The 27,641-nt window shown below is 46.5% G+C and overlaps 2 protein-coding genes across 6 annotated transcripts; one reads left to right on the forward strand and one right to left on the reverse strand.

Annotated features, from left to right (window-relative positions):
• Nucleotides 1-3,031: 3,031 nt before the first annotated feature.
• On the reverse strand, nucleotides 3,032-20,340 carry LG13H20orf96 (linkage group 13 C20orf96 homolog). Of its 5 annotated transcripts, XM_074318247.1 has the most exons (11): nucleotides 19,532-20,340; nucleotides 19,209-19,257; nucleotides 18,518-18,635; nucleotides 11,984-12,093; nucleotides 7,938-8,096; nucleotides 6,210-6,309; nucleotides 5,095-5,252; nucleotides 4,913-5,014; nucleotides 4,667-4,753; nucleotides 3,909-4,027; nucleotides 3,032-3,307 (listed from the first exon to the last, which is right to left on the reverse strand). In XM_074318247.1, the coding sequence occupies exons 1-11, from the start codon at nucleotides 19,549-19,551 to the stop codon at nucleotides 3,247-3,249; spliced, it is 1,083 nt and encodes a 360-aa protein (XP_074174348.1). In that variant the 5' UTR covers nucleotides 19,552-20,340; the 3' UTR covers nucleotides 3,032-3,246. The 5 variants fall into 5 exon arrangements, with proteins under 5 accessions (XP_074174348.1, XP_074174349.1, XP_074174347.1 ...); XM_074318248.1 differs by lacking the exon at nucleotides 19,209-19,257; XM_074318246.1 differs by lacking the exon at nucleotides 19,532-20,340 and having other exon boundaries at nucleotides 19,209-19,437.
• On the forward strand, nucleotides 20,175-25,846 carry ZCCHC3 (zinc finger CCHC-type containing 3). Its single transcript, XM_019718699.2, has one exon. The coding sequence runs from the start codon at nucleotides 23,199-23,201 to the stop codon at nucleotides 24,411-24,413; it is 1,215 nt and encodes a 404-aa protein (XP_019574258.1). The 5' UTR covers nucleotides 20,175-23,198; the 3' UTR covers nucleotides 24,414-25,846.
• Nucleotides 25,847-27,641: the final 1,795 nt, after the last annotated feature.

Consider the following 27,641-nt stretch of genomic DNA (forward strand, 5'->3'; position numbering starts at 1 on the left):
CGACACTGTGTGACTCCACTGTTCAGGGCCTTACCAATGTCCTCTGAATTGTTACCGGTGTCCTAAATTAGATTTAGATCAAGGCTCATGATGCACTTCACAAGATACACAGAGATGGGCCTTAGAACAGAAAACTTCCATTTATTCAATTAGCTGGACTGAATGCCAGTATGGACTTTTCAAACAGCCTCTATTAAAATTTGCAAATAATGCCTGGTCATCGAATAGTGCCTGGGTCATGCCTGCCCACAGTCCTTAGCAAAATGCTCTGGAGACACCTGTTCTTGCCATTACAGGTGCTACCACGTGCTGATTTTCCCCTCCTCCTCTGCATCTCCATATGTCTGTTCTTTGTCACTCCTGCCACCTTCCAAAGCTCCACTAAATGATAGCGGATGGACTAATGACAGATAATAGGATGGGATCCTTTCATTATCAAGTGCCCCCGTGGCCCCAAATACGAGGTGTAATCAAAAAATATAGTGAATGCTGCTGCTGCGTGCCATCCAACGGAAAGGCAGGGATCTTTAATACAGGAAGTGGAGCATCGAACCTTGGTAACAGGGTGTGACAAGTCTCAACTTTTCTGTGCCGTCAGATGTGAGCTATGATTGAGACCTATGTTTTAAAGTGTGCCATAAATCATCCTCCATCATGACAACACTCCGTGTCACACATCGCTTCTGATACGGCAATTTCTGTCAAAAAGAAACCTTTACGGTGTGTCCTCATCCACCTTATTCTCCGGATCTGGTACCATGTGACTTCTGGCTTTTCCCCAGAGTCAAAATGATTCAGGACATGGAGGCAGCCACGACAGAGCAATTAAAGACACTCACAAAAGACTTCCAAAACTGCTTCCAAAAGTGGCAAGAATGATGGAATAAATGTTCAAAGGGAGGGGGAGTATTTTGAGAGGGATTAATGGCAATGTGTCTTTTCTGTAATAAATTTTTTTTTAATTTAAATATTCACCATTTGTTTTGATCACACCTTGTATGCCAATTTGGAATCTTGATAACCCAAATTTGCCTAAGGCAGAAACTTTGTCTAAATTCCACGGACACAAGGGCCAACTCATAGCTAATAATAATGATGAATTTTCACAGGAGGTGTCCACTCGGCTCAGTGGATAATATGGTGTGGATAGTGACCAGTGGGCGGAGTAAGTTAAAACTGACATACATGAGAAATATCCTTCAATAACATGGCCTGGGCCTTAACCACAAAGAGATGTCACCCTGGAGTTACACTCCTGCTGACCCCTGGGCAACTCCCTTCATCCCCTGGCCCCGTCTCACACACCTACAATGGTGGGATTCAGCCACAATGGCCAAGACCACGAAAATGTCATTGTATGGCCTTTTTGCTACGTTTAGCTTTACTGGGGGTAATTTGGCTCCCACGGTGGATATAGGACACTCCCAACCCAACCTTCAAGGCCACTGGAACATCTTTTATCCCCATTGCCATCAGGTATTATTGGGCCAGCCACCCTCTGGAACCAAATCTACCAGGTAGATGGACGCCTCCTACCCACACTAGGATGGTTCTGTGTCTGTCCCTGAGAGGACGTATGGGAGTGACACTTCTGGAAAACAAGTTCCATCTGACAAGTCTTTCTGAATAGGGTTTCTTTGAGGTGAATTCTATGTATACCGTGTTGGGAACTTGGGTTGCTGCAGAGGAGGAAAGGAAGGAAGGGTGCCCCAGACATGGCCCAAGGTCTCGGGCACAAGCAAGCCTGGGCCCTGAGGGCCCTCAGAGGTTGCCTGAGTGCTGGGAGGGCCTTGGAAACATGAGTCCCCTGGTGTGGAGAAGAGGGTACTTCACAGAAGGTATGGTGTGGAAGGGAGTGTAATGGGCAGAATGCCCTCAAAGATGCCCACATCCTAATCCCTGAAACCTGTGAATAGTTTATTTTCTATGGCAAAGGGGGACTGAGGTTGTAGATGAAATTCAGGTTATTAATCATCTGACTTTAAGACAAGGAAATTGTCCTGGACTATCTAGGTGAGCTCAATGTTACCAAAAAATGTCCTTAAATTAGAAGAGGGAGGAAGCAAAGAAAACGTAATCACCTTAGAGAAGACTCCATTTTCGTTTAAAGACCATTAGTAGAAATGCGGATATTAACAGTGCTGCTGGTGAGGAGTCAGAAGCAAATGAGAAACATGCTAGTGAAACTGGAGGAAAGGGGCCCTTGTAACCTCGTGGCTTAGGGGAACTGTGTCCTGCTAGGTGGAAAGTAGAGCTCACAAGCGATGAACTTGAGTATTCAGCTGAGCAGATTTCCAAGAAAAGTGTTGAAGGCGCAGCCTGGTTTCTTCCTGCTGCGTATAGTAAAACGTGAGAAGGGAGATAAACTGAAGGAAGAACTGTGAACCCAAAAGCAACCAGGACTTGACAGTTTTGGAAACACTCAAGCTACCAAAGGGTAAAGGATGCTAATTAAGGAAAACATGCTCTAGAGAAAATGCGAAGAGTGTGGCTGTACAAACATTTGCTGATAAATATCTCCGAAAGATCAGAAGTTCAGAGTACTCAATCACACAAAAGGCTTTGAAATAAGCCCATGAAAAGACGCTCAATATCATTAGCCATTAGGGAAATGCAACTGAAAACCCCTCCGTGATACCACTTCATACGTATTAGGATTGCTATTATTAAAAAATAAAAAATAAATAACAAGTGTAAGTGAGGATATGGAAAAATAGGACCCCTTGTGCATTGCGTGTGGGAACATAAAATGGTGGCTCTACAGCCACGCAAGCCCTGAAGGGTCTGGCGGCTGAAAGCCACCTGCCTGCAGCACCCCCGGGGAACCAGAACCACTGCTGCAGGGAGGGGGTGGCCGAGAGCCACAGAGTCAGGGAGACTCAGGTAGGGGGTTACTCTGGCATTTCTCGAGAAGATCTGAGCCCCGGAGGCAGTTAGCACAGCTGCCCCTGCATGAAGACAAAGTCCAGGGGCTCACCTACCCCATCTACAAGGCCTTGCTGGGAACGCCCAGGAACCGGCAAAGAGCAAATGCAAATCCAGCTTTATTGGTAGAAAGAAATGGTGGACTTGACTGGAATTTCCCACCTGGCCCAACCCACAGCACCACCTGGGAGGAAGGGAGGGAAGGAGGGAAGGAACTGCAGACCAGGGTCTGGCTGGGGATGTGGTCTTGAAAGGAGATGACTCAAGGCTCCAGGTGTGGGGAAGAGGGCAGGGAGGGAAGGACGGCCATAGCCCTGTCATCTAGAAGGGCAGCACGTCTTCCACAGGAATGTTGAGGATGACGTCCATGTCTGGGGTGCACCTGGTAGGGAAGAGCAGAGGGGTGTGAGAGGCCAAGCAGGGGCGCCAGAGTTACCGAGTGGGGGAGCACGTCCTCAGGGGAGCCCTGCCTTCTAGAACACCGGTACTGACTTGGGTAGCCCCATCCCAAAATACATCTGTACCCTCGCAGCCTAACTGTGTAAGCACGTGCACACACACGCACACATCAAAAAAGGAACGGTTTGCGGGACCCCTACAGAGGTCTGAGGTTGAGAGGGAGCAGGAACTCAGTTCTAAAATGCTGGGACCCCTCAGGACAAGCGCTCTTTTTGGAGCCCGGATGACTGGTTTGGACACCTGGCTCTGTGTCACCTTGAGCATCCTACTTCGCTCACAGCCTCACTCCCCCAGTTGGCACCTATGCAACAAGCACTCACTATGTGACAGAGCCCAGGCAAGCCTGTTTTCTCATCTGTCAAAGGGGGGTAATAATTCCAACCTCAGTCATTGGTAGGATTAAATGAGATCATGCTGGCATGTAATAGTGCTCAGTACATGACAGGCATTGTTCTTTCCATACAAGTAGCAAGAGCAATGGGTTCCCATCTAGTTTAAGAGGCAGGTACAAAAAGGTTACATACTTGGGTCTCCGAAGAAGAACGTCCGCAAACACAATCTCTCGGGGTTCCCGGATCTGGTTTTGGAGCTTTTTAATCTCGGCCCTTAATATGGATATTTCCTCCTCAAACTGGTTGATAAACTGAAAGAGGCACAATAGGGGCAACTAAGAAGCCAAATGTCACCCAACCAAAGGGAGAAAAGGGCAAAATGAATGAGGAGCAAAGCCATCTAGGTAAACGGCCTGGGCTTTGTCACTAGGACTTCCTGGACTCCAGAGAGGAGCCTCTCCAGGCAGGGCAGGGCTGGCTAGAAAGTCAGTGACAATGTTTGATGGTCCTGAAAAAGGTGAGGGGATCACGGAGAATAGAGACAAGTTGCAAAGTGGGGGGCAGTAGTAGATAATGAGGATTAATGAGGGCTGGTGGGGAATAACTGATAAAGGTGCAAGATAATGAAAATTAATGAGAGGGTGGTGATGCTGAAGTCATTGGCACTCACAATGAGTGACGGTCAGTGACAAGAATTAACGGGCAAAGATACGGGAAGATCCAGCAAAATGATGGTTGAGCGGCCATTCTTGATGATGTTGCTAATAGGTCATGACCAGTGACGCTGGTTTACGAGGCAAAGCCTAGGCCACCACCAATCCCCTTCTCAGATGAGTGACGAGTGACCGAACCTGGGCACCAGATCAGGACAAGCCTGACTCCCAAAGGTCCGGGACTGCCCACACTTCTGCTCCCTCACAGAGAGACCATCACCATCCTTGCCCACTCACTTCTTTGAACTTGTCCCTGTATTTCTTCATGTCCTGGCTTTCCTGGGTCTTCTTCAGAAGAGCCTCCCGATGGGGTTGCAGGGTTTTCTGTGAAGGAAGGAGAGTCTGGCCCCCACATGCCTCTTCCTGGGCGGCAGGGCACGGTAGAAGCTGGTGGGGCCACAAGGGGCCTGGAGGCAGAGGATGGGGAAGAAAGCAGGGCTAGAGGCAGGACCTGGATACCCACCGCAGCAGATGGCTACTCACCATCACCAGAGCGCTCAGAAACTTTTCCTTCTTCATCTGAATCTGATTAGACAAAGACTCCAGGACCATTTTGTGCATCTCACGGAGGTCATCCAATTCATCCTGGGGGCCAGCAGGAGGGTGTTGGCCGCCAGCCCTGCCTCCCCACTGGTCCAACAGGGCAAAGCCAGGGGCTCACCTACCTGCTGGCTGTCCTTCTCCTGCTGCAGCTGACGCACGAGGTTGGCAATCTGGACCAACTTGACAGGATATTCATGGTCCATGTAAGTGCTCAGGAAGCTCACTTCCTCATGGGTCTTCTTGATCTTGGCATTCAGCTGCTCCAACTGCTGCTCCAGGTCTGGAGGGGTCAGGAGGGACAGGAGGCAGGATCCCCCCTTAAGGACCTCTCCCAGGAGATCCAGGAGGCAAACCTCTCCTTGGCCAATGGCGTGGGGTCTGGGCTGAAGCAAGGTCACACAAGGCTGGGAGATGGTGAAAACTTAAGCCCCCAGAGAGCCCTTTACCCCCCAAAGGAGTAGAGGCAACACTGGGCACAAAAGAGAAACGAAACTGGTGCAAGATCCCAAGACTACTCCCAACTCCACTGACTTGCTGTGTGACCCTCACTAGGACAGTCCCTCTCTGGACCTCAATCTCCTCATACACACACACACACACACACACACACACACACACACACACGGCAGCCAAGCCATGGAGATGGGGTGACACTGGCTCCCAAGATACAAACACAGCAGGATTAAGACAAAGTCTATCCTGCTGTCCTCCTTGGAGGGGATCCCCAGTACCTGAGGCTGCCTGACACACCGCCCCTCTGCTCAGAAAGCTTCTAGTCTGCTCAGGGGAAAGAAGCCACAGGCTCAGCAAGATCAATGCCAGGCGACCTGGGATCTGGCCCAGTGCTGACTCCCAGAGGGACCTTGGCAGGAAACAGAGGCAAGCTGGGGTTGGATTCTGGCTCCTAGCTATATATGCATAACCTTCGGCTGGCTACCTCACTTCCCTTAGCCTCAGTTTTCCTCATCGGTAAAATGGGAGAATAGCCCCTGCCTCACATGTGGTTGTAATGACTGAGAGTATACCCATAAAAGTGAAGACACATGGGGCATGGAGGTACTAAATGCTCCACAAGCAAGCTATTAGCTCTGGATCTTAGCAATTCCATCTGCCTAAGAAGGGAGACGATGGGCCTGATGGGTTCCAGGATAGCAGGTACAAGGTGAGTGCCCTACAGCTGACCGACCTCCCCAGACAGCCCAGTGAGGATCAAGGAGTTTGCCCCAGGGATTCTTACAGCTCATCTTGGATTCCTGCTTCTCCTCCAGTTCCTGCAGCTCACACTTCATCTGCTGCGTCTCCTTCCTGTTTGAGAACTCCAAAATGTTGACCGTGTTCTGTGGAAGTCGTGGCGTGAGCTCACCCCACCGAGAGCATGGCCTCTCAGGGGACTCGGCACTTCCTCAGAGTCCCCACTCCAACCCCATTCCCAAGCCCAGGAACCTGACCAGAGGCTGGAAAGCAGTCACCTGCCGCCCTGCCCCCTCCCAATGTTATTTAACTGCCTGTGACCACACTAGAAGGAGAGCTTCATGTGGACAAGGTGTCCCACTGATCACTATTTCCCAAAGGCCCACAAGAAGCATTCAGGATAATCAAAAAATGTATTAATGGATCAATGACAGAAAATCAAGACAATGATTTTGTCTATGTGTGGAGAATATTCTATTAAGTTTCCTTGACTGAATAACTCTGTATGTCCTTGGTCTCTGTTATAGATTCAACTGTGCCCCCGCCCCAAAAAAGAATTCCTATATTGAAGCCCTAACTCCTAATGTGATTGTATTTGGAGATAAGGCCTTTAGGAAGGTAATTAATGATAAATGAGGTCAAAAGGGTGGGGCCTTAATCCAATAGCACTAGTGTCCTTATAAGAGGAAGAGACACCAGAGATCTGTCTCACTCTGGGTGAGCACAGAGGAAAGGCCATGTGAGAACACAGCAAGAAGACAGCTGTCTGCACCCCAAGGAGAGAGGTCTCATCAGACATCATCCCTCCTGGCACCTTGATCTTGGACATCCAGCCTCCAGAACTATGACAAAATAAATTTCAGTTGTTTAAGTCACACCTGGTCTGTTGTTACGGCAGCCCAAGCAGACCAATTCAGTCCCTAAAGACTTAATTTTCTCATCTCAGACTCCGGAGAGCTCAGTCTCTCTTCTCCCTGGGCAGACTGCAGTCACAGGGCACTTCTCCATTAAGCGATTTTCTCTGACTCTTCTCAAGCCCAGACTCCTGGGTCCCCTGTGAACTTTCAACCTCTCACCACAGCTTCACCTAGCCTCTCCTAACCAAAGATATTCCCTGGGCTCTCTGCAAAGGCACTCTTCACCCACAGGCCAGAAGTGCCACCACTGAATGCGTGAGGGTGGTAATCACAGAGTAGTGTAAGAAACACAGATCCTGGCACCAGACAGCCTGGGCTCAAATCCCAACTCTGACCCTTGCTAGCTGGGTGATTTGGGGAGTGATCTTCAGCAAGTCACCTAGCCTCTCAGTGTTTCCATTTCTTCATATGTAAAATAAAGATAATAATAATGCCCACCCGACAGGGTTGTTGAAAAGATTATATGAGTATATACAAAGCACTTAGTAGTACACCATGTATTTGCTGCTGATGGTGTTGAGAGCAGCCACTTTCGCTTACACACCTACTGTGTGCCAAGTACAACTCCCCTTAGGGCGGAGTGCTATTGAGCCCTATTTTACAGAGCTCAGAGCTTAACTCAAAGTCTTTCAGCTAATAAGTGCGAGCATTGGGATAAGTCCCCCATCCAAGTCTGATTCCAAAGCCCAGGTAGGTGGCGGGAAGCGTGTAAGCGGTGTTATCTTCCACAGAAGAAGCGGCTGTGCAACCGGCCGGGAGAGGCCAGGAGAGGGCGCCAGAGAGCTCAGGAAGGCGGCGCAGTGGGCAGCACCGAGGCACAGAGAGCAGAGGCGGGGCTGAGGGACACGGGGCCTCACCCTAAGGATGTTCTGCTGCTGCAGCATCTCGCGCACTTTCAGGGCAGAGTTGTCCTCCATGTCCTGGATGGTCTTGATCAGCTCCTGATTGAGCTTGGTGATAAAATCCTCCTGGTTGCGGAGCTCCTGGAGTGAGGTCTGCCGGTTCCTGAGCATCGTCTGCCAGCAGAGGGAAGGGGATGGGAGGCGGTGCTGCGCCAGGAGGGTGGAGCCTCGGGAAGCCTGAGGACCACTTCCTTCACGACGAACACTCGCCCCCTTGTGGCCTCGACTGGTAAATGCGACCTATGCTGGGAGGCGGTTCCCCATTGTCTGTGGGTCAGAGCATCCATTCTAAAATGCCTATTTTCCTATCATTTTACATCTCTGAGGTGGGGAGGTATCTTACAATTGGTGCATGTCGCAATCTAATTGACAAATATTTTATTAGCGAGCAAATAAAATAAAGGTGTGTCTCATTATCAATGGCTTCTTAGAACCAATGAAATATAGTAGTAATAATCATTATAATAGAAAATGACCCAGGTAGGTAAGAAGGTGGCAGAGGTGATGAGCCATGTCTGGGGAGGCAGAGTGTCTAATAATCGCTACCATTTCTCAACAGGCAGCTGAATTGAATGAGTACTCTCTCATTTCATACAACGCCCCTGTGGAAAGAATGAGGGTCTGACTGATTAAGTGATTTGCCTAAAGTCATCCCCAGCAATTACACAAAATCTACAACAATAATTGGTGAGGGCCCACTATGTGCTGGGCACGGTCCCTTACTCAGCACATGATAAACGGTATCAGTTCACCCTCCAACAGCCCTAGGCTTTACTGACTCTATTTTACTGCTAGGTGGAAGCTCAGACAGGCTAAGCGACTTGCCCAAAGCCACACAGCCAGGAAGTGGTGGCACTGGAACTGGAAAGGCTGACTTCTGACCCCCAGTGTCTGTCTTTCCACTACACTAAGACAAGGAACTGAGAGCTTCAAGCTGCAAGGCATGGCTGAACTTCAAAGTCATTAAGACGTGGATGTTAGGCTAAGACACACCTTGGTTCAAATCCCAGCTCTGCCACTTACTACCGAAGGGAAACAGGGCAAGTTAGGCCCCCAGAGTCCCACTATACTCATTGTAAAGGTGAGGAAACTATTCTACTTCAGAAAGCTGCTGTAAAAATAAATGAGATCATATTCACAATCAAGCCACCTAGTGGCAATGCCTGGCACACTCAGTGTGCACTCAGTGAACAGGAGCTGATAGCCCTCTCACCGGCTCTAACCCTCCACCTCCGCCATCCCTATGCGCTCCCTTCTTTATTCCTTCTTTTTCCTCATTTCTGTCCTTTGCTAGAACCCCCCTCCCAGCCCTAAAAACCCATTTTCCTCACATTAATCATAAGAATAATAGGGCACACCTATGGAGTGCTTATTATGTGCCTGAAACTACTAAGCACATCACCTGCACTACCTCACTTGACACTTTTATTAGCCCCACTTTAAAGAAGCAGAAACCGAGGGTCAGAAAGATTTAGTAACTTACCTAAGGTCACACATAGCAGAGCTGTTGTCCTTGGAAGTCTGAGCTCCTAGCCACTCCACTACCTTGCCTCCACATCTCCAGACCAAAATATCTCCAAAAATGGCCCACGGGGACCAGAAGGACCTTGTGAAAAATGCCGGTCTCCAAGTCTCAGACCCACTGAGCCAGCACCGCTGGAGCTGGCGCCAGGAATCTGTACTCTTACCACACCCCACTCCCGGTGCTTCTGACAAACTATAGGATTAATGACCACTGCTCTAGAAATGGATCTTCCCTAACCACGAGATCTAGTATAGAAACCCTTCTTTGCTTCCTTCCTGACCCTTACCCCAATTTGCAATTACATAATTCCACTCTGTAATTATGTCTCTCCCTTTCCCAATTTATTTTTCTCCTAGGGCTTATCACCACCCAACATAACAGGTATTTTTCTTATTATCCTGTTTCCTATCTGTCTCCCCCACTAGAATGTCACAGCCAACAGGGCGGGGCATTGGTCTGTCACAGCTCCATCTCCAGCACAGAGGACAGTACCTAAAGCTTCTAAGTATGGGTTGAAGAAGCTGATGCGTACCTATTCTTTGGGTTTTAAAAATTCATTTATTGTGTGTCTTCCCACTAATGTATAAGCTCCATAATAGCACAAATTCTGACACATGTTCATGGCTGTGTCCCCAACACCCAGCATGGTGCCTGGCACATAGTAGGCACTCTCTCAACAGTTATAGATTGAATAAATAATCATACTGAGGCTGAGAGGCAGCGTCGAGATCCTACTCCATCTCCAAAAATGAACCAACTGGGTAGTTTCTGCTCCCTTCCTGTGTTTCCCCCGTGTCTCCACAAGCCCATTCTCCACACAGTAGCAGCCCAAGGACTGCTGAAAAAACCTGAGTCAAATCACATCCCTTCTCTAGTCAGAATCCTCCAGGGTCTTTCTGTCTTACTCATCATAACAACACAAAGCTTAATCACGGACTGCAAGGCCATATACAAACTATTCCCCTTAACCTTACACCCCACCATCTTTCCTCCTCATCACCTGCTCCAGCCACACCAACTTCGCACCAACCTCAGGGACTTTGCACTTGTGATTCCTCTGCCTGGAACATTTCTCCCTCAGATGCCACCACCGTCGCAGCCTTCCCTGATCACCCCGTCTAAAACAGTCACAGCCACTCCTTCCTCTGTGCCTCTCTAGTCCCCTAACCTTAGCTTCATGCTTCTTTATAGCTCTTAACATCACACGTATTTGTCTTGTATATTGTCTGCCTCCACCAGTAGAATGTGAGCTACTTAATGTCAGAGTCCACACCACTGGTGAATCCCCACATTTAGAACAGGGCCTGGTACATAGCAGCTGCTCAATAAATATTTGTTGACTAAACGAATGAATGATTATAAGATTGTACACCTGAAGCTGAAGCTGAATAATACTGAATGTCAACTATAATTTAATATATATATATAGTCACAGGATGTGGAGTACAGCATAAGGAATAGTCAATAGAATTATAACAGCGATATACGATGTCAGAGGGGTAGTAGATTGGGGAGGAAGGTTATCACTTTGTGAGAGGTATAAATGTCTAAATATTACATTGTTTTATACACCTGAAACTAATTTAAAAAACAAAACAAAAAAAAAAACAAGAGACAGTATTAGGAACTGGTTAGGAGCACAGGTTTCAGAGCCAAATTGTCCAAGTTCATGTTTTGTATCGAATGAAACCACAGGAACCCTTCTAAAGTCAGGATAAAAATCACATCAGAAATATGAGTTCCTCCTTTAAGAATGCTACACTGCCTCCAAGCCATTTTGCAAAACTGAAGGTTAAAGGCAAAAAAAGGTTTCAAAGCAAATACCTGTTTCCCTATTTCTTCATTCCTCGTTGAGCCATTAAACACTTTTTTGGAGAAGTTGGAATTATTCTATAGTATTTTGTAGTACTTACAGTGTTTAGTATTTTACTTTCTGCTGTAGATACGAAAGCCCCCTCTTCTTTTAGTCATTTCAAATACTCTGACACATTGTTCAGAAGCCATAAAAAACAATGGATGGTGAGAAAATTAATTATCCAAATTGTATCAGTTGATGTGAAAAATTTAACAGTAAACTTCTAAGCCTTGTTCCAAGGTACACTGTATTCCTTGAAAGGAATTTACTGGAAATTTTAAAATGAACAAACCACTAGATTGCATTCCTAATGCAGTGAAATAAAAGGGGATTCTGATTGTTTTCCTGAGTCTTAAACACAAGGGCACTTTGCTTAAGTGGCTTTGACCCCTAGTACTGCCATTTTCTAGCTGAATAACATGGTGCAAGTCATTTATCTCCCTGCACCTCAGTTTCCCCATATGTAGAATGGGGTAATGATAAGCATGCCCACAGGGTTGCTTTCAGAAGGAAATGAGTCAAGTCAGACACCCATAAAACACTCGGTGCATGTTTGCTACCACTATCCTCCTGCCCCCTGCCCCTGCCCTGGGCCCCGGTGCCTGTGGATGCTCTTCTTACCCTCATTAGCCGGACTCTGGCCTGTGTCTTCCCAGAGTCCAAATTCCTTCTGCGCAGTTCTCGTGGATTCCTCAGCTGGCTTGTCATCAACATGGTGGGCTTGGAATACCCTAGGGCATGAGAAACGGCAAAGAGTAAGGGTACAGGCGGGCCTAGGGTCAGGTCCCAGGGAGTGCACCGTCCACGAGAGATGGCCCAGGCCCCAGCCCCACCCACTCAGAGCCTTCTAATGTGTGACAGTGAGACAGAGGATGAAACGCACATCCATCAATAAGCTCCTGGGCTCCACTCTGGGCCTTGATATAAGGGATGGAGAGGCCCAGGAGAATTTCACATATCACAGTGACTGTAGGTATGGACAGGAAATAGCCAGGCACCCCCAATCTCTCCCACCAACCTGGCCAGTGGCAAGCTCAAATAGGGCAGGGGTTAAGAGCAAGAACTAATGAGCCAGACAGCCTGGGTTTGAATCCGGGCTCTGCCTTCTACCAGCTGTGTGACCTTGGGCAGGCCACATGACCTCTCTGTCCCTCAGATTCCCCATCTGTAAAATAAGAATAATGATCATGTCTACCTCATAGGGTTGTCTTGAAGATTCAGTAAGAAGTTACTATACTTTACAGTGTTTGGAATAGTACCTAACACATATTCAATGCTGAATATACACTACGAGTTGTCACTGTTATTACTAATGACCTGAGAATTGGGACCAGGACCACGCCACCAGACAAAGACACAGGAGCTATGCAAAACTCCAATGGGCTGTCCAGGAAGTACCTATAAAAGCTGTGGTCCTGCCAGATAAGGAGGAGAGGAAAATAATTCAGATCAGAGTAAGGAATTTGGAGGGCATATTCTTAGAATCCCTGCTTCCTCTCAGGGTGTCCTGCACCAGCATGAAGCAAGTCACCCAAATCATCACAAATGCTACAGCTGTACTCTCAGCCCCCACCAAAATCCCTGCTCCACGTGCAAGCCAGTTCACTTCAGAGAAATATTATTTCTTTAATGGATCAATATCCTTAACCCTGGAAAATTTTAGTATTAAGTATTGAAGTAATTGAGTAAATTAAGATAATTTTGTGTGAAAGTTATGAATTATTTCTACAGTAGTCCCCCCTGAACCGCAGTTTCTCTTTCTGCGGTTTCAGTTACCCACGGTCAACTGCGGTCTGAAAATATATAATGGAAAATTCCAAAAATAAACAATTCTAAGTTTTAAATTGTACACTGTTCTGAGTGGTATAATAAAATCTCACACCATGCCGTTCCACTCTGTCCCGGGAGGGACGTGAATCATCCCTTTGTTCAGCATCTCTATGCTGTATATGCTCCCCGCCTGTTAGTCACTTAGTCGCTCTCTGGGTTATCAGATCCACTGTGGCAGTATAGCAGTGCTTGTGTTCAAGTAACCCTTGTTTTACTTAACAATGGCCTCAAAGCACAAGAGTAGTGATGCTGGCAATTCGGACATGCCAACGAGAAACTGTAAAGTGCTTCCTTTAAGTGAAAAGGTGGAACGTCTCAACAAGAAAAAAAGAATCATATGCTGAGGTTGCTAAGACCTATAATAAGAACAAATCTTCTATCCATGAAATTGTGAAAGAGGAAAAAGAAATACGTGCTAGTGTTGCTGTCGCACCTCAGACAGCAAAAGTTACAGCTGCATAAGTGCTTAGTTAAGATGGAAAAAGCATTAAATTTGGGGGTGAAGACACGACATTGTCATGGCTCAATGATCCTCCTTCTGACATATCATCAGAAGATCAATGTAGTCTAATGCTATGTCACAGTGCCTATGTCATTCACCTCACTTCATCTCATCACATAGGTGCTGTATCATCTCCCATCATCACAAGAAGGGTGAGGACGGTACAAGACATTTTGAGAGCAAGAGACCACATTTACATAACTTTTATAACAGCATATTGTTATAATTGTTCTCGCTTATTATTAATTATTGTTGTTCATCCCTTACTGTGACTAATTTATAAACTTTATCATAGATGTATATGTATAGGAAAAAGCATAGTATATATGGGGTTTGGTAATATCCACAGTTTCAGGCATACACTGGGGGTCTTGAAACTTATCCCCCACAAATAAGGGAGGACTACTGTATATATCTGGTGTTTAATTGTATTGTTTAAGAGATGGAATGATTAATAGTTTAAACTTATGGTTCTAATTTAAAATGTGTAAATGCGATTTTGATTTAGATATAAGTGGAAAGGTTTAAGACGCTCTTATTAAATTACCGAAACTTTTAAAAGAACATAAGATTACCCATATTTAGACATTTATTTATTACATGTACAAGAATTATTTCAATACCCAATGTTTTTGGTAATCAGGCAAGTAAACTATTTGGAAATGAAAATGAATATATAAAAACTTTAATTGTGGCTTGAAAGGTTTAGGGGAATTTAATTAACCAAGTTCCAAAATCCCCCTTACAAATATTCATAAAAATAATAAGATTTGTAAGTTGAACTTAAGTACTTAGTAAGATTTGTAGCTTTAATAATGGGTATATCTTCTCATTAGTGGTAGTAGCCGCAAAGCTCATCATACCAGCATAGGCCAGAGAGCTGTGTTCTACAGAACTAGACTGAGAAACAACAGCTTGAACAGGAATGGAGGGGGGAGGCGGAAGAAGAGAGAAAAATAATAATATACAGAAATTCTATGTACATTTCACTCGGCTTCTCCCAATGGTAGCATGTTGCAACACTAAGTACAATATCACAACCAAGATATTGACTTTAAGACGAACAGAACAGTTCCACGACCACAAGGATTGCTCACCTTGCCTTTTACAGCCACACCCACTTCCCTCACCTTACCATCCTCCCCCACCTCTGTCTCTAACTCCTGGCAATCACTATTCTGTTCCCCATTTCTACAGTTTTGTCATCCCCAGAGGGTCATACAAATGGAACCTTACAGTATGTAACTTCTGGGATTGACTTTTGTCACCCAGCAATTCTCTGGAGATTCATCCAAGTTATTGAGTCTATCAATAGTTCTTTCCTTTTTATTGCTGAATAGTGTCCCATGATATGGATGCACCACAGATTGTTTAACCATTCACCCTCTGAAGGACATCTGGATTGTTTCCAGTTTGCAGGTATTATGAATAAGACTATGAAACGTTCATGCACTGGTCTTTGTGTGACCGTTAAGTTTTCATTTCTATGGAATAAATGCCCAAGCGTGCACTCTGTGAGATCATTATGTTAACTGCATGTTTAGTTTCATTAGAAACCCATACTCTTTTCCAGAGAGGCTGCTCCATTTTACCTTCCCACTAGCAATGAATGCGTGATCCAGTTTCTCGTCTTTGCCGGCATTTGGTCTTACCACTATTTTTCATTCTGGCCATTCTGATAGATGTGCAGTGATATCTCATTATAGTTTAATTTGCACATCCCTAATGGACAATGATGTTGAACATCTTTCCATGTGCTTATTTACCATCTATATATCCTCTTTGGTAGAATGTCTCTTCATGTTTTTGGCCCATTTTCTGACTGAGTTGTTTTTCTGTTGAGTTTTGAGATTTCTTGATAAACTGCTATTCTACATAGCAGTCGTGTCAGATATGTGGTTTGCAAATATTTTCTCCAAGTCTGTAGCTTGTCTTTTCATCCTTTTAACAGTCTTTCATAGAAAAGCTTTTAATTTTGATGAGGTCCAACTTATCCATTTGTTTCATTTTTCTTTTATGGATCAAGTTGTCGGTGTAAAGCTTAAGAGCTCTTCACTTGGTCCCCAAAATTTTTCTCCCTTGTTTTTCTCTGAAAGTTTTACTTTTACATTTTGCACTTAACTTTTATTTCATTTTACATTCACATTTTGAGTTAATTTTTGTGTAAGTTCTGAGACTTAAACCAAGGTTCATTTTTTTGCCTATGGATGTCCAATTGCTTCAGCACCATTTGTGGAAAAGGCTTTCTTTCCTCCCCTAAATTGCTTTTGCACTTTTCTCAAAAATCAAGACCAAAAAAAAAGTTAAAAAAATCAGTTGGGCATATTTGTGTGGCTCTATTTCTGGCTTCTCTATTCTGTTCCATTGATTTATGTATCTATCTCTCTGCCAATACTATGCTGTCTCGATGATTATAGCTATATATAGTAGGCCTTAACATCACGTAAAGTGATTCTTACCACGTTCTTCTTTTTGCAAAACTGTCTTATCTAGTCTAGGGTCTTGCTTTTCTATATAAATTTTAGAATAAACCTGTCTATATCTGCAAAACATCGCTGGTATTTTGACAGGAACTGCATTAAACATATAAATCAATTTGGGGATAACTGACATCTTTACCACGTTGAGTCTTCTGCTTCATGAACACAGTATGTCTCTACGTTAAATTAGGTCTTCTTTGATTTCTTTCATCAGCATTGTGTAATTTTCAGCATATAGGTCCTGTACATGTTTTGTCGAGTTTATACCTCAATATTCCATTTTCTTTGGAGTGCTTGTAAATGTACGATTTTTAACTTTGGTTTCCACATATTCATTGTTAGTACACAGAAATGTGATTGCTTTTTGTGTGATGTGCTTGTATGAACTCCCTTAGTAATTCTAGTTTCTTTTAGATTTAGTAGATTCCTTAAGATTTTCTATGTCGCCAGTCATGTCATCTGTATACGAGGATCGCCAAATAATTCTATCTGATTCATCTGTGTTGGTATCTGTCTTTTCTCATTCATATTGTGATTTCCCTTATTCTTGGTATGGCAAGTGAATATTCTTGTACCTGGATGTTGTAGATACTACTCTGGAAACTAATCTTTTTTTAGCAGACAGTTCCCTGTTGAGATGTAGCATGAAGGCCATATGATTGTGTATGCTCACCTTGGCAGCCCACCTTCTTCTTTCCAGTTCAGAGTCTTTCTGTTTGTTGTGTTAGTTACATCCAGGGTTTTTCAGTTGTAAAAGGAAGGACTACGAAGGTACGGGGCTACTCCATCTTGGTAGAATCAGCTGATTTATCTTTTTGAATACACAAAAGGTACCCTCAAGATATGCTCCCAACCTAAGTTTCAGTTTCCTCATCTGGAAAATGGTGGTGACACCATCTCCCAGGTCATTGGAAGGAGTGAATGAGATGGTGACCTCCTTCTGTCTCAAGTGTACGTAAAGTTTTGTGTAGTTACATGTTTGAGGATGGGACCGTGAACTCCATGTTGCTATGAACCCAATCTATCTCCTTCACTGTGAGCCAACAACAGCCCAATGCAAGGCACATGGGGGTTCGGAAAGGCTGTTATTGAATGAATACGGATAGGAAAGAATGAATGAAGCCTCTAACAAAGAAATATAAACACAAAGAATATCTTGCAGGTTTTTACTGTAATGCTGAATTTTCCAAGAAAGCAGCTATAATCAAGAGAAAGATTGTGCTTTGTTTGTTTAGAACTTGACCAAGAGATGGCACCACTTTGGAAATCATGGCTGTAAAAAATAAGTCCCCCTAGTATTTCAGTCCCAGTATGTTCCCAAGTGTCAGTCTGCATTTGCAACGGCTCCATTCACCAAGACTCACACCTGTGAGTAAGCTTCTGACTCCTTTATCACGTCTTCTGGTGGAGTCCATCCTGAGCATTTACATACTGAAATATGTTATTTAACTATAAATAACTTCCCTCTTACTTTTCCTTTATTTTACAATTAGGGTATTATATTAACTTTTATTACATATATAGATGTTTATTTCAGGATAGTGAAGGAATATTCCAAAATATTTGTTATTAAAAGGAGTTGGGTCTGATAAGGTTGAGTAAACAATGCATTAACAGAGATCTTCTCATTTAATTCTCACAACAATCCTATCAGATAAGTGTTAGTGTCTTCATTTTACAAACGAGAAAATTACAGCTAAGAGAGATGAATGACTTTCCCAAAAGAGTAAATGGCAGAGCCAAAATTTGAAGACATGTCTGCCTGAGCCAAGGCCTCAGAACTCCCCTGGAATCATGGCAATGAAGTGGCAGAGATTATCCTGAGTTCATCAGCCCCTATTTTCTTTTCCTTCTGGACATACAGCTGGGCTACATTTCCCATCTGCCCCTGTGGTTAAGGGTGGTCATATGACTGAGTTATGGCCACTGGAATATGCGTGGGAGTGATATGTGTCACTTCAAATCTGGGCCCTGAAAAAAACTGCCCACAATATCCTCCATATTCTTGCTCTCTGTCTGTTCCCTCTGCCAGCTGGATGCCTTACAAAACGTCTGCACCACAAGGTTAAAAGAGCCTGGATCCCTGAATGATGATGTAGAAAAGAAAACTCCTACTCCCCACCCCCCACCCCACATAAATACCTCACATAAATACATTACATAAATACATTTGACATAGATGAGACATAAGCTTCTGTATTAATACTTGAAGTCTGGGGATTGTTCATTATAGCAGTTAGCCTACCTTAATATAAATGATGTCACCAAGGTCACAAAGGTCCAAGAGCATCCATTCCATCCTGTCCCCAGCCCCCATACCAGCCCCCAGGTACCTCTACCTACCTGGCTGGACGCTAGTCAAAGTTTTCATTTTGTTTTTCTTATGGCCACTGGTTTGTAGGACTGGAGGCAGAGCAGATGGCTTGATTTTCTGCTTGGACCGCTGCCATGGAACGTAATCCTACCAAACATGACACAATCAGTCACACAGCCTGGTGGGTTCACATCCCAGCTTACCGATATTTGTGGCCTTCAGCAAGTGACTTCACCTCTCTGAGCCTCAATTTTCTCATCGGTAAAGTGGATCTAATTAGAAAACCTCCCTCGATAGGTTGGTGCAAGGATCCTGAGAGGTATTTGTAAAGCATGTAGCAAGCGTGCTCCACAAATGTCGGCTATCACCCTTTTTATCAGCCAGCCAGAACTTACTAAGCACACCCAGGCTGTGAGAGGTGCAAACAACTGTGAGAAACAGAAAGCGCAGAAAAGATCCAACAGGGAAGCAGAGTTGCAGTCAGAGATAAATAAGAGAGCAGCATAATATACCCTGACATTCTGATAAGGTGGTGAGAAAACTGAAGTTCAGAGGCATGCCCTGGGTCCCACAGCAAACGTGTGACACAGCAAGACCTGGAATTCAGGCCTCCAGACTCTCTCATCCCGGAGGGTCACCACTGCGGGGGTGGAGGGCACATGGACTGCAGGCCCATGGTCAGGAAGCCCCCGGTCCCCGCCCAAGCCCTCCCATACTCACCGCAATCTGGGACTTGTGGATTGTGGAGCGACTCCCAGAGTGGCTGGGTCTGGAAGAGTGAGGGCAGGAAAGAACTTCCTTCATTCCCAACCCCTGGCGCTGCAAGCAGCAAACATGAAACAGTCCTGGGGTCTAGACCCCAAAACCACTGTGCACTAGAAACACCATCCAAGCCAGTACCCAGAGAGCAGGAGGGCGAGGCGGGGCTAGGGAGATGTGGGTGGAGAGAGGGCGGGGTCAAGAGACTGCGGGAGGACCGGCCAGAGAGGTTTGGGGGGGCATGCATGTGCACCCCGCCACCCCGCGATGCTCCTTTTACCTACTTCGGAAAGACGCGTGCCATTGGGGAAAACGTAAGCAGAGTCGTGAGTCCGTGGGGCCCTGATCTCTTGGGATGCCTGTTTATTCCACTTCGCCAACTTCCTTGTCTCAGAGTGGATCGCGCGGTAACCTCGGCCACTCAAACTTAACGAGGCCAGACGCTTCCTCGTGTCTCCGTCTCCAAGGAAACGGACGCAGACTACCGAGCGCCTAGAGGGACTAATCTCACAGGGCAAAATGTAGCTTTCTCCACGTTCTTCTCAACTTGGTTTCAAATACCCCTCAGCTGGCCCCGCCCAACATCCTAAAGAATTATGTCATATTTCTCCTCTCATCAAACCCACATCACTTCCTTCCCCATCCTTACTCTTGGCTAATGACTGTGCTTTCTATTTCACTAAGAAAGCTGTGGGAATCAGTAAACTCACAAGGTCACATCACCTCATTTATTTACCTACCTACTTGCCTCCCTCCTGTAACTATGTATAAACTGCCTTCTAAGACTGATTCCTACAATTGTGCACTGAATCCTATCCTCTCATCTTCTCTAAGATATTGCCCCAGCAATTCTCCCCTTTTTTCCCATCGTCCTCTCCTCTGTATTATTCCCATCAGCATAACATGTTTTAATTTCTTCTATTTTTAAAAAAGTGACTACTTCCCACCCAGCTTCCCTCCCATTTCTGCTTCACTTCACAGCAACACTCCTAGAGAGGTTTCCCTAGTCTACTCATATTTCCCATTCCTTTCTGCCTCTTCAGTTAGGCTTTCACTCTCCACAGAAACTGCCCTTGTCAATGCCACCAGTGGCCTCCACTTAGCTAAAACTCATGGTCATTTCTCAGTCCTCATCTTACTTGGCCCATCTGCAGCATTTGACACAATGGACCACTCCATCCTTGACAGACTTCCTAAACGTGACATCCAGGAAGCCACATCCCTACCTCCTGGTTCATCCTCTTCTCCCCTTGTTATCAGATTGCCCCAGGACTCAGATCTGGCCCCCTCTTTTTCTCTATCTGCTTTCACTCCATGTGCTCCCTCCTAATCTTGTGACTTCAGATGCCATCTCTACCCAGACACCTCCCAGACTTACATCTTGAGCCTCTCCCCTGAATTCTAGACACCTAAATCCAATGCCTATTAGGCATCTCCACTTGGATACCTAATAGGCAACTAAGGTGCAATCTTTCCCCAGAAACATTATTCCCCAACTCAAAATGACAACTCTTCCTGGAGTCATCCTTGATTTATCTTGTGACTCATCTCTGATCCCACATCCAAATCTGTCAGCAATACCTTCGGAGTGTATCTGGTAGCAGACCACTTACTACCACCATCCACATATACATATACCCTGCTTTCCTCTCACGCCTGGATTACAGTCTTGGCTCCCACTCTTGGCCGACTCCAGGTCTCTCTCCACACCCCATGTTGCTAGATAGAGCATACATTTAAAAGTGCATTCCAGTTTAATATAATTTGAAGGGAGCAAATAATTTGAAATCACCTAAAGTTCAATAGGAGAATGTTACTAAAGAATACTAGGTCAGAGCTCCCAACCTTTTCCCCCTCTTAAAAATCATAGGAAAATGTTTTAAAATTGCACTACACATTAAGGTAAACAGATGAGACTATAATCAGCCTGGGTACTCTGGCCAGCCAGGACCCTCTTGGCTGCTCCTAGGGCTGAGGAAATCACTATGTTGGGCACCCCCATTTACAGAGCCCACTGTACCACAGCACTCCAGCGGGGGAGCTCTATACCAGGAAACAGTTAAAAAGTAGGAGGTAGCAATCACTATAGGGAAGACCCTGGTGGTTACCTACCCAACAGCCATTTCTCCCCTCCACCCAGCTAACACCCCTGATATTGTTCAGGTATGCACTGGCTTTAGAGGAGGCAGGCCCCAGCCCCAGTCCCAGTTCCAGCTTCAGTAGTCATGATTGGTCTGAGCTAGGCTTGGTGGGCCCATTTCCCTTGCCAGTTACAGGTTTAGTCATAAGGCATGTGATCAAAGTCTGGCCAAGGAGAGAGGGTGAGAAGTCAGTCTATTCAGAGACTTTTGGGTAAGATTTTTATCACACTTAAAAAGAAAAAAAAGAGATTGAAGAAAAACATTCCCTCATCTGCAGCTAGGTACTGTCATATCTGTGTGACATTCCCGGAATTGTGGAACTGTGAGGGGAGTTAACTGGAGTAGAGGGGAAAGTGGAGGGAACCTGTTCCTTGATGGCATTGTTGAACCATTAAATTAACCAATTCTGTAACCTATCTAGAAAACCCGCCGTGGACCAAGCTCTTTAACACAGGTTATCTCTTTGAACCCCACATTAGTCCTCTGAGAGTAGATATTAATATCCCTTTGTTATAGATGAGCAAATTGAGGCTATGAAAACTGAATTCATTGGCCCCATGTGACAAGGCTGAGATTTGAAGCAGTCAGATTCAAACCAAGGTTGCCCTGACTCCACAATCCACCTTTTCTTTCACTAAAGTCAAAAAGGTCACTGAAGCACCCTGAAATGCACAGATATGCTGAAAGAAAACAAAGCTGACAAAAGGTGGTAGTAAACCCACCCAAATTTTATCACTGCTTCCAAAGCTTCAGTTAAGACAGATGAGGGAGGAATAGAGATTCTGTCCAGTACTAACTTTAGCCAGGAATCTGTGTATTAAGGAGGTTTCCTGGAGAGTCTGAGGCAACTAGTCCTTTATCCACAATGGCAGAAGCAAAGCGGTTTAATAAATATAAGCCACTTAGATGTGGGGCTGTCTATTAACTCTGCCACTTGGCCAAATGATTTAAACCCATCTCCAAACCCATGCGTCCTGTAAAATGTGTAATTACAGCATTGTTTTGGAAGATTCCACGTGACAAAACTTGCAGACCGCTTAGAACAGTACTGCGCACTTAAGCCCTCAATATATTATAATCGTCATCGTAAGTACGATGGAGATCTAAGAAAGAATGCAATGACCTTAGAAATGTATCAAAAAATAACAATAAGGACTGATGGATATAGATGTGGTGAGATAAGGTATAGTAAAATGTTAATGATAAAAAGTTGAAATAGTAAAAAATTAAAGGGAAAATGTTCACTGTAAAATTCAACTTTCTGTAGGTTTGAAAATGTTCATAATCCAACGTTGGGGAACAAATGCATTGTGGTGCACTTTAGGAGGAAGGAGAGCTAAGTTTTGTTCTTGTTTTTAACAAAAACGGTATGAAAAAGAAAAACGGGCGAGCTCTTCCCAACTCTGTCCCGCCTTTGGGCTTTGGGCCTTTAGTAACCCTGCTTAAATGAAATCATCGAGAACCGCTTGCGAAATACCAAATCCTCGAGAGCAAGGCCCAAGGCTGCCAAACCCTCGCAAGGGACAGGGACGCGCTCCAAACTCCCCCATCCCGCGTCGGTGCCGAGGAGGTGGGGCTGGAGCGAGCCCTGGCGGAAACACGGCTCGGCCGTTACCAGGGGGTTCTCGGCCGACTCTGGCCGCCTTGCGCTGCGTGTAAATATTTTTTGGCAGGGCGGGGGAGAGAAGCATCAAATTTCTGGCGGGGTGGGGGGAAACCCACCCAAACCCCACCGCCCTGGCGGGCGGGCGCGCGCGATGGGCGCACTTTGGCTGCGGGAGTGAGTGGAGGATGCTGGGAAGGAGGTAAAATGGCCACCGGCGGCGGCGCCGAGGAGGAAAGGAAGAGGGGGCGGCCGCAGCTCCTGCCAGCCACGCGCCCAGCAGCCCGGGCCGAGGAGGCCGAGGTCGGCCGCGAGAAGATGGGCTGGGCCCAGGTGGTGAAGAACTTGGCCGAGAAGAAGGGCGAGTTCCGCGAGTCACGACCGCCGCGGCGGGAGGAGGAAAGCGGCAGCGGCGCGGGCGGCGCACTAGGCGCCCCCGCGAGCCTGGCGGCGCCGGGCCTCAATGACTTCCCCCCTGCGGGCCGCGGGGACGCGAAGGGCCGCCGGAGAGACCCGGCTGGCGAGGCGGCGGACCCCCGCAAGAAGAAGGGCGCAGCGGAGGCGGGCAAAAGAAAGAAGGCCGAAACGGCGGCCATGGCGTCCCCAGCCAGGTCCGGCGCAGCCGAGGACGAGGCAGAGCTGCCCCCCCAGGATGAACCGGTGGCGTCGGTGGGCCCAGCGGCCGGCCCGGGCAAGGGCCGCTTCCTCGTGCGCATCTGTTTCCAGGGAGACGAGGGCGCTTGCCCGACCCGGGACTTCGTGGTGGGCGCGCTCATCCTGCGCTCCATCGGCATGGACCCGAGCGACATCTACGCGGTCATCCAGATTCCCGGCAGCCGCGAGTTCGACGTGAGCTTCCGCTCGGCGGAGAAACTGGCCCTGTTCCTACGCGTCTACGAGGAGAAGCGCGAGCAGGAAGACTGCTGGGAGAACTTTGTGGTGCTGGGGCGGAGCAAGTCCAGCTTGAAGACGCTGTTCATCCTCTTCCGGAACGAGACCGTGGATGTGGAGGACATCGTGACCTGGCTCAAGCGCCACTGCGACGTGCTGGCCGTACCCGTGAAAGTGACCGACAGGTTTGGGATCTGGACCGGGGAGTACAAGTGCGAAATCGAGCTGCGCCAGGGGGAGGGCGGGGTCAGGCACCTGCCCGGAGCCTTCTTTCTGGGGGCCGAGCGGGGCTACAGCTGGTACAAGGGGCAGCCCAAGACGTGCTTTAAATGTGGTTCCCGGACCCACATGAGCGGCAGCTGCACGCAGGACAGGTGCTTCAGGTGCGGTGAGGAGGGGCACCTGAGTCCTTACTGCCGGAAAGGCATCGTGTGCAACCTCTGTGGAAAGCGAGGACACGCCTTTGCCCAGTGTCCCAAAGCCGTTCACAATTCCGTGGCAGCTCAGCTAACCGGCGTGGCCGGGCACTGAACGCCCGCCCGCCTGCCAGCGTGAACACAGAGCCAGCTTACCCCTCTTAAGTGCCAAAACTTTTTTTTAAACCTTTTTTAAAATCGCGTCTGAAGGAGATCTTTCTAAACCTACAAGAGAACTCTCTCTCTGCCTTCTTAAACCGAGTTTACTCCATTTCAGCCTTTTCTGAGTTGGTGACTCATCAGTAACGACCTCCGAGACAGTGGTGTGCAGATGTGTCACCCTTCCCGTGTTTTTTGTTTGTTTGTTTTCTGTATTGGGGGACTTGTGTGTGTGTGTTTGTTACCCCCCACGCCTTGTTTTCTCGAGTTTTCACCCTTTTAAGCTGCCTCGGGCTGCCTTGCTCACCTTTCTGCCCCAGTACTAGGTACCGGGGCCCAACACATGATAAGCACTCCATCAGTGTTTTGTTGACTTAAGAACATTGTTGACTGTGGCTTTTTTAATTTGCTGCTTCTAATCTGTGTGGTCTGAGAATTTGTAAAACCAGTGTTGTTAGAAGTGTATGTAATCTGAATCAATAAGCTCTGAATGGTGGCCAAGGGCCTGTCTTAGGCGTTAAAACACATGGACATTGTGATGGCTCTTTCAGTGGCTCAGAAGCCATTTTTCATAGAGTCTAGAATTTTCCTATTGGAAAGGACGCAGAAATTGGTTTCGACCAGTCCCCTGGTTTTCCAAGAGTGAAACAGGCCCAGAGTGGTTAAATGACTGGGTTAAAATGACATAGCCGTCTGGTGCCAGAGCTAGCCTAAGGTAGAGTTCCCTGACCCCAAGCCTGGTGCTCACTCCACTACCTCTCACACTTCACAACAATTTCCTCAATACTTGAGGGCCCAAGAAGTCTGATCTCTCCAGAATAATGAGCCCAGAGGAATGCTAAGAGATCATCTGGGGGAGGAAGCAGAAAGAGAAGATTTAGCAGGGGCTTCTGAATTCTTGGGAGATAGGGAAGGGACAAAGAAACATAATCCAGGGTGCACTCCTTGCTCCCTGGGGTACTATATCTGGATTAAGGCGTGCCTGGTCCTTTGGGGCCTTACCCTTCCTCATTCATTGCCACCAGTGAGAAATGGCAGTGCTCCTGTGTAAGGAAACCTATCAAAAGGTTTACATGTGCACCTGAGCCTCAATAGCTGAAAACCCCAGAGAAGCAGCTAATGAAGCTCATCTGCAAACCTCCTAACTCTCAGAAGACGATTTTAACCCAGAATTATAAGTGAGTTGTTAACTCTAAAATGTACTTGTCAAATAGTCCAAGCAAGAGGACATTGGGTCAACTGTTAACAAGTTAAAGTAGAAAAGAATACACTACTTTTAGTTTTTGTCTTCCCTTTGCATTATGTTTTGCTATTTCCTTGTGGCTTAGAATGTAAAATCCATTGTTAAAAATTTTGTTCTAAATAAATATTTATCTTTTGTATTGCTAACACTGCTGCACTAGTTCCTTTCAAACTGTTAGGTGCATGGGTACAGAAACCTTCCTTCAATCCATACTTCCTGGACGCCATTTGTTTACCCTGCAAATCCAGTTCCAGCTCCTGCAGGCAACACTTAGCACTACTCTGTTGTGCCAGGCCCTTTGGAGTTGTTCCCTATACCCAGTGCCATTACTTAGCATACTGTTAAAACTCAAGTTTTAAGCCTTTAACTCTGATCCAAGGAATCAGAATCCCTGGAGCGCGTGAAAACACTTTTAGTAAGCATCCCCAAGCAATAATGATGGGCAGCCGGGCCTGGGTGGCACTAAGATGAGTGAGAAGGACTCTGTCCTCAGGAGATGACTAACCAGTGGGCAAGACAGAAGATGTCAGCGTCATCATCTTACACTTACTGTAAATGCCTGGAACTGGATGCAAAGTATTCATGGGCTTTTTAAAAAATGCCATCTCTCCCCACTGTGAGGAGGAGAGAGAGTCCAGGAAACTTCCTGGAGAGCTAAGGCTCCTTCAAGCTAGCCCTGGAGAACCACTTCTCCCACCCCACCCCCCACACACAACCCTCTGAAGGATTTTCCAGTTCTGAGTTGTTAAGATGATCTGATCCTAAGAAAGTTACCAGCATATTGATTCTCTGAGTCAGTGATTTGAAGATATTTCCAGAGCTGATCTGGTATAGTTAGGGCCTGGTTTGCTCTTGGGAACCCTGCCTTTCAGAGCCAGCTCAGCTTCTCTCCTTCCTGTCTCCCAAAGCAAACAGACCCTTCCCTCCTCCATCCCTCCTGTCCTCTCCCTCCCCCTCATCTCTTTCCCTTCTGTGCCTTGGGTTTCCTCCCTTGCCTGGCTGGAGGCCAAGGGCGGGGAGAAAGCCTGCATTCATCATACTCCCCACCCCCTTCCTCCTAGCAGGCACTGTGCCAAGGAGCCTCCAAGGAAGGAATCTTCCTTCTCTCTACCCCTCCCCCACAACTCTCCTGGAGAGCGCTGAGGAGGAAACTGTTTCCCTACCCATCCCCCACAGAATCTGCTCCAGGGCCTCCTGCCTGGCAGTCTGGGGATAGAGCCACTGGTTGGAGCTTAACAGACCTCCCCCAGCTTCCTCTCCTGATCTTAGCAGCCCCGGAATTACAATTCCTCACTGTTCATGGGCTTCTGGGGAGTGTGCTGAGATCCCCAGACTGAGGCTGGCGGACTAGCTGACATTCATTCATTCAACTTTCAACTAATAGCAAGGGTCGTTACAGCCAGGCCCTGTGCTAGGCGCCCAGTGCACTTGCAGATGGATAAGTAACAAGTTCTAAAATAATATTAAGTATTTTAAATACTCTCAAAAAAAGACAGTACAGAATTGTCTAAAGTACAGGTCTGGAAGAGATGATGATGTCTTGACTCAACTTGCCAGATGAATAAGAGCCAGGTGAAGAGGAAAGAGATTTCCAAGCAGTAGAAACAGACTGTGCAGAGACCTGGGACACAGCATGTTCAGGCTAGCTGGAAAGTCAAAGGAAGATGTAGTTGGACAAAGGCCAACAGGAGGTGACACAGGGCTTGTCAGTGTTAAGAGGCTTGATTTTGTCCTAACACCCTCCAGTCTGACCACCTCCATTCCATTTATTCATTCACATGTGTGTTAAGCACCAACTCTTTCTAGGCAATGGAATGCAGCAAAATAGTCAAGTCCCTGGGGCTCACGTTCTAGGATCACACAAGTATGCACATAATTACACAGTGTAATCATGCATTAGAAGAAACATACAATGTTGGGGTGGCCGGTTAGCTCAGTTGG

The sequence above is a fragment of the Rhinolophus sinicus genome, linkage group LG13 (genome assembly GCF_036562045.2).
Source record: "Rhinolophus sinicus isolate RSC01 linkage group LG13, ASM3656204v1, whole genome shotgun sequence".
NCBI classification, from domain to species: Eukaryota; Metazoa; Chordata; class Mammalia; order Chiroptera; family Rhinolophidae; genus Rhinolophus; species Rhinolophus sinicus.

Excerpts from the sequence above, each read along its gene's own strand:
- LG13H20orf96 (XM_074318245.1), bottom strand. The coding sequence starts at position 19,494 with ATGCATGCCCCCCCAAACCTCTCTGGCCGGTCCTCCCGCAGTCTCTTG. Across the intron at positions 6,310-7,937 it reads AGCAGCAGAACATCCTTAGG|AACACGGTCAACATTTTGGA; the intron begins GTGAGGCCCCGT and ends CGACTTCCACAG. Across the intron at positions 4,754-4,912 it reads TTCTGAGCGCTCTGGTGATG|AAAACCCTGCAACCCCATCG; the intron begins GTGAGTAGCCAT and ends CTTCCTTCACAG.
- ZCCHC3 (XM_019718699.2), top strand. The coding sequence starts at position 23,199 with ATGGCCACCGGCGGCGGCGCCGAGGAGGAAAGGAAGAGGGGGCGGCCG.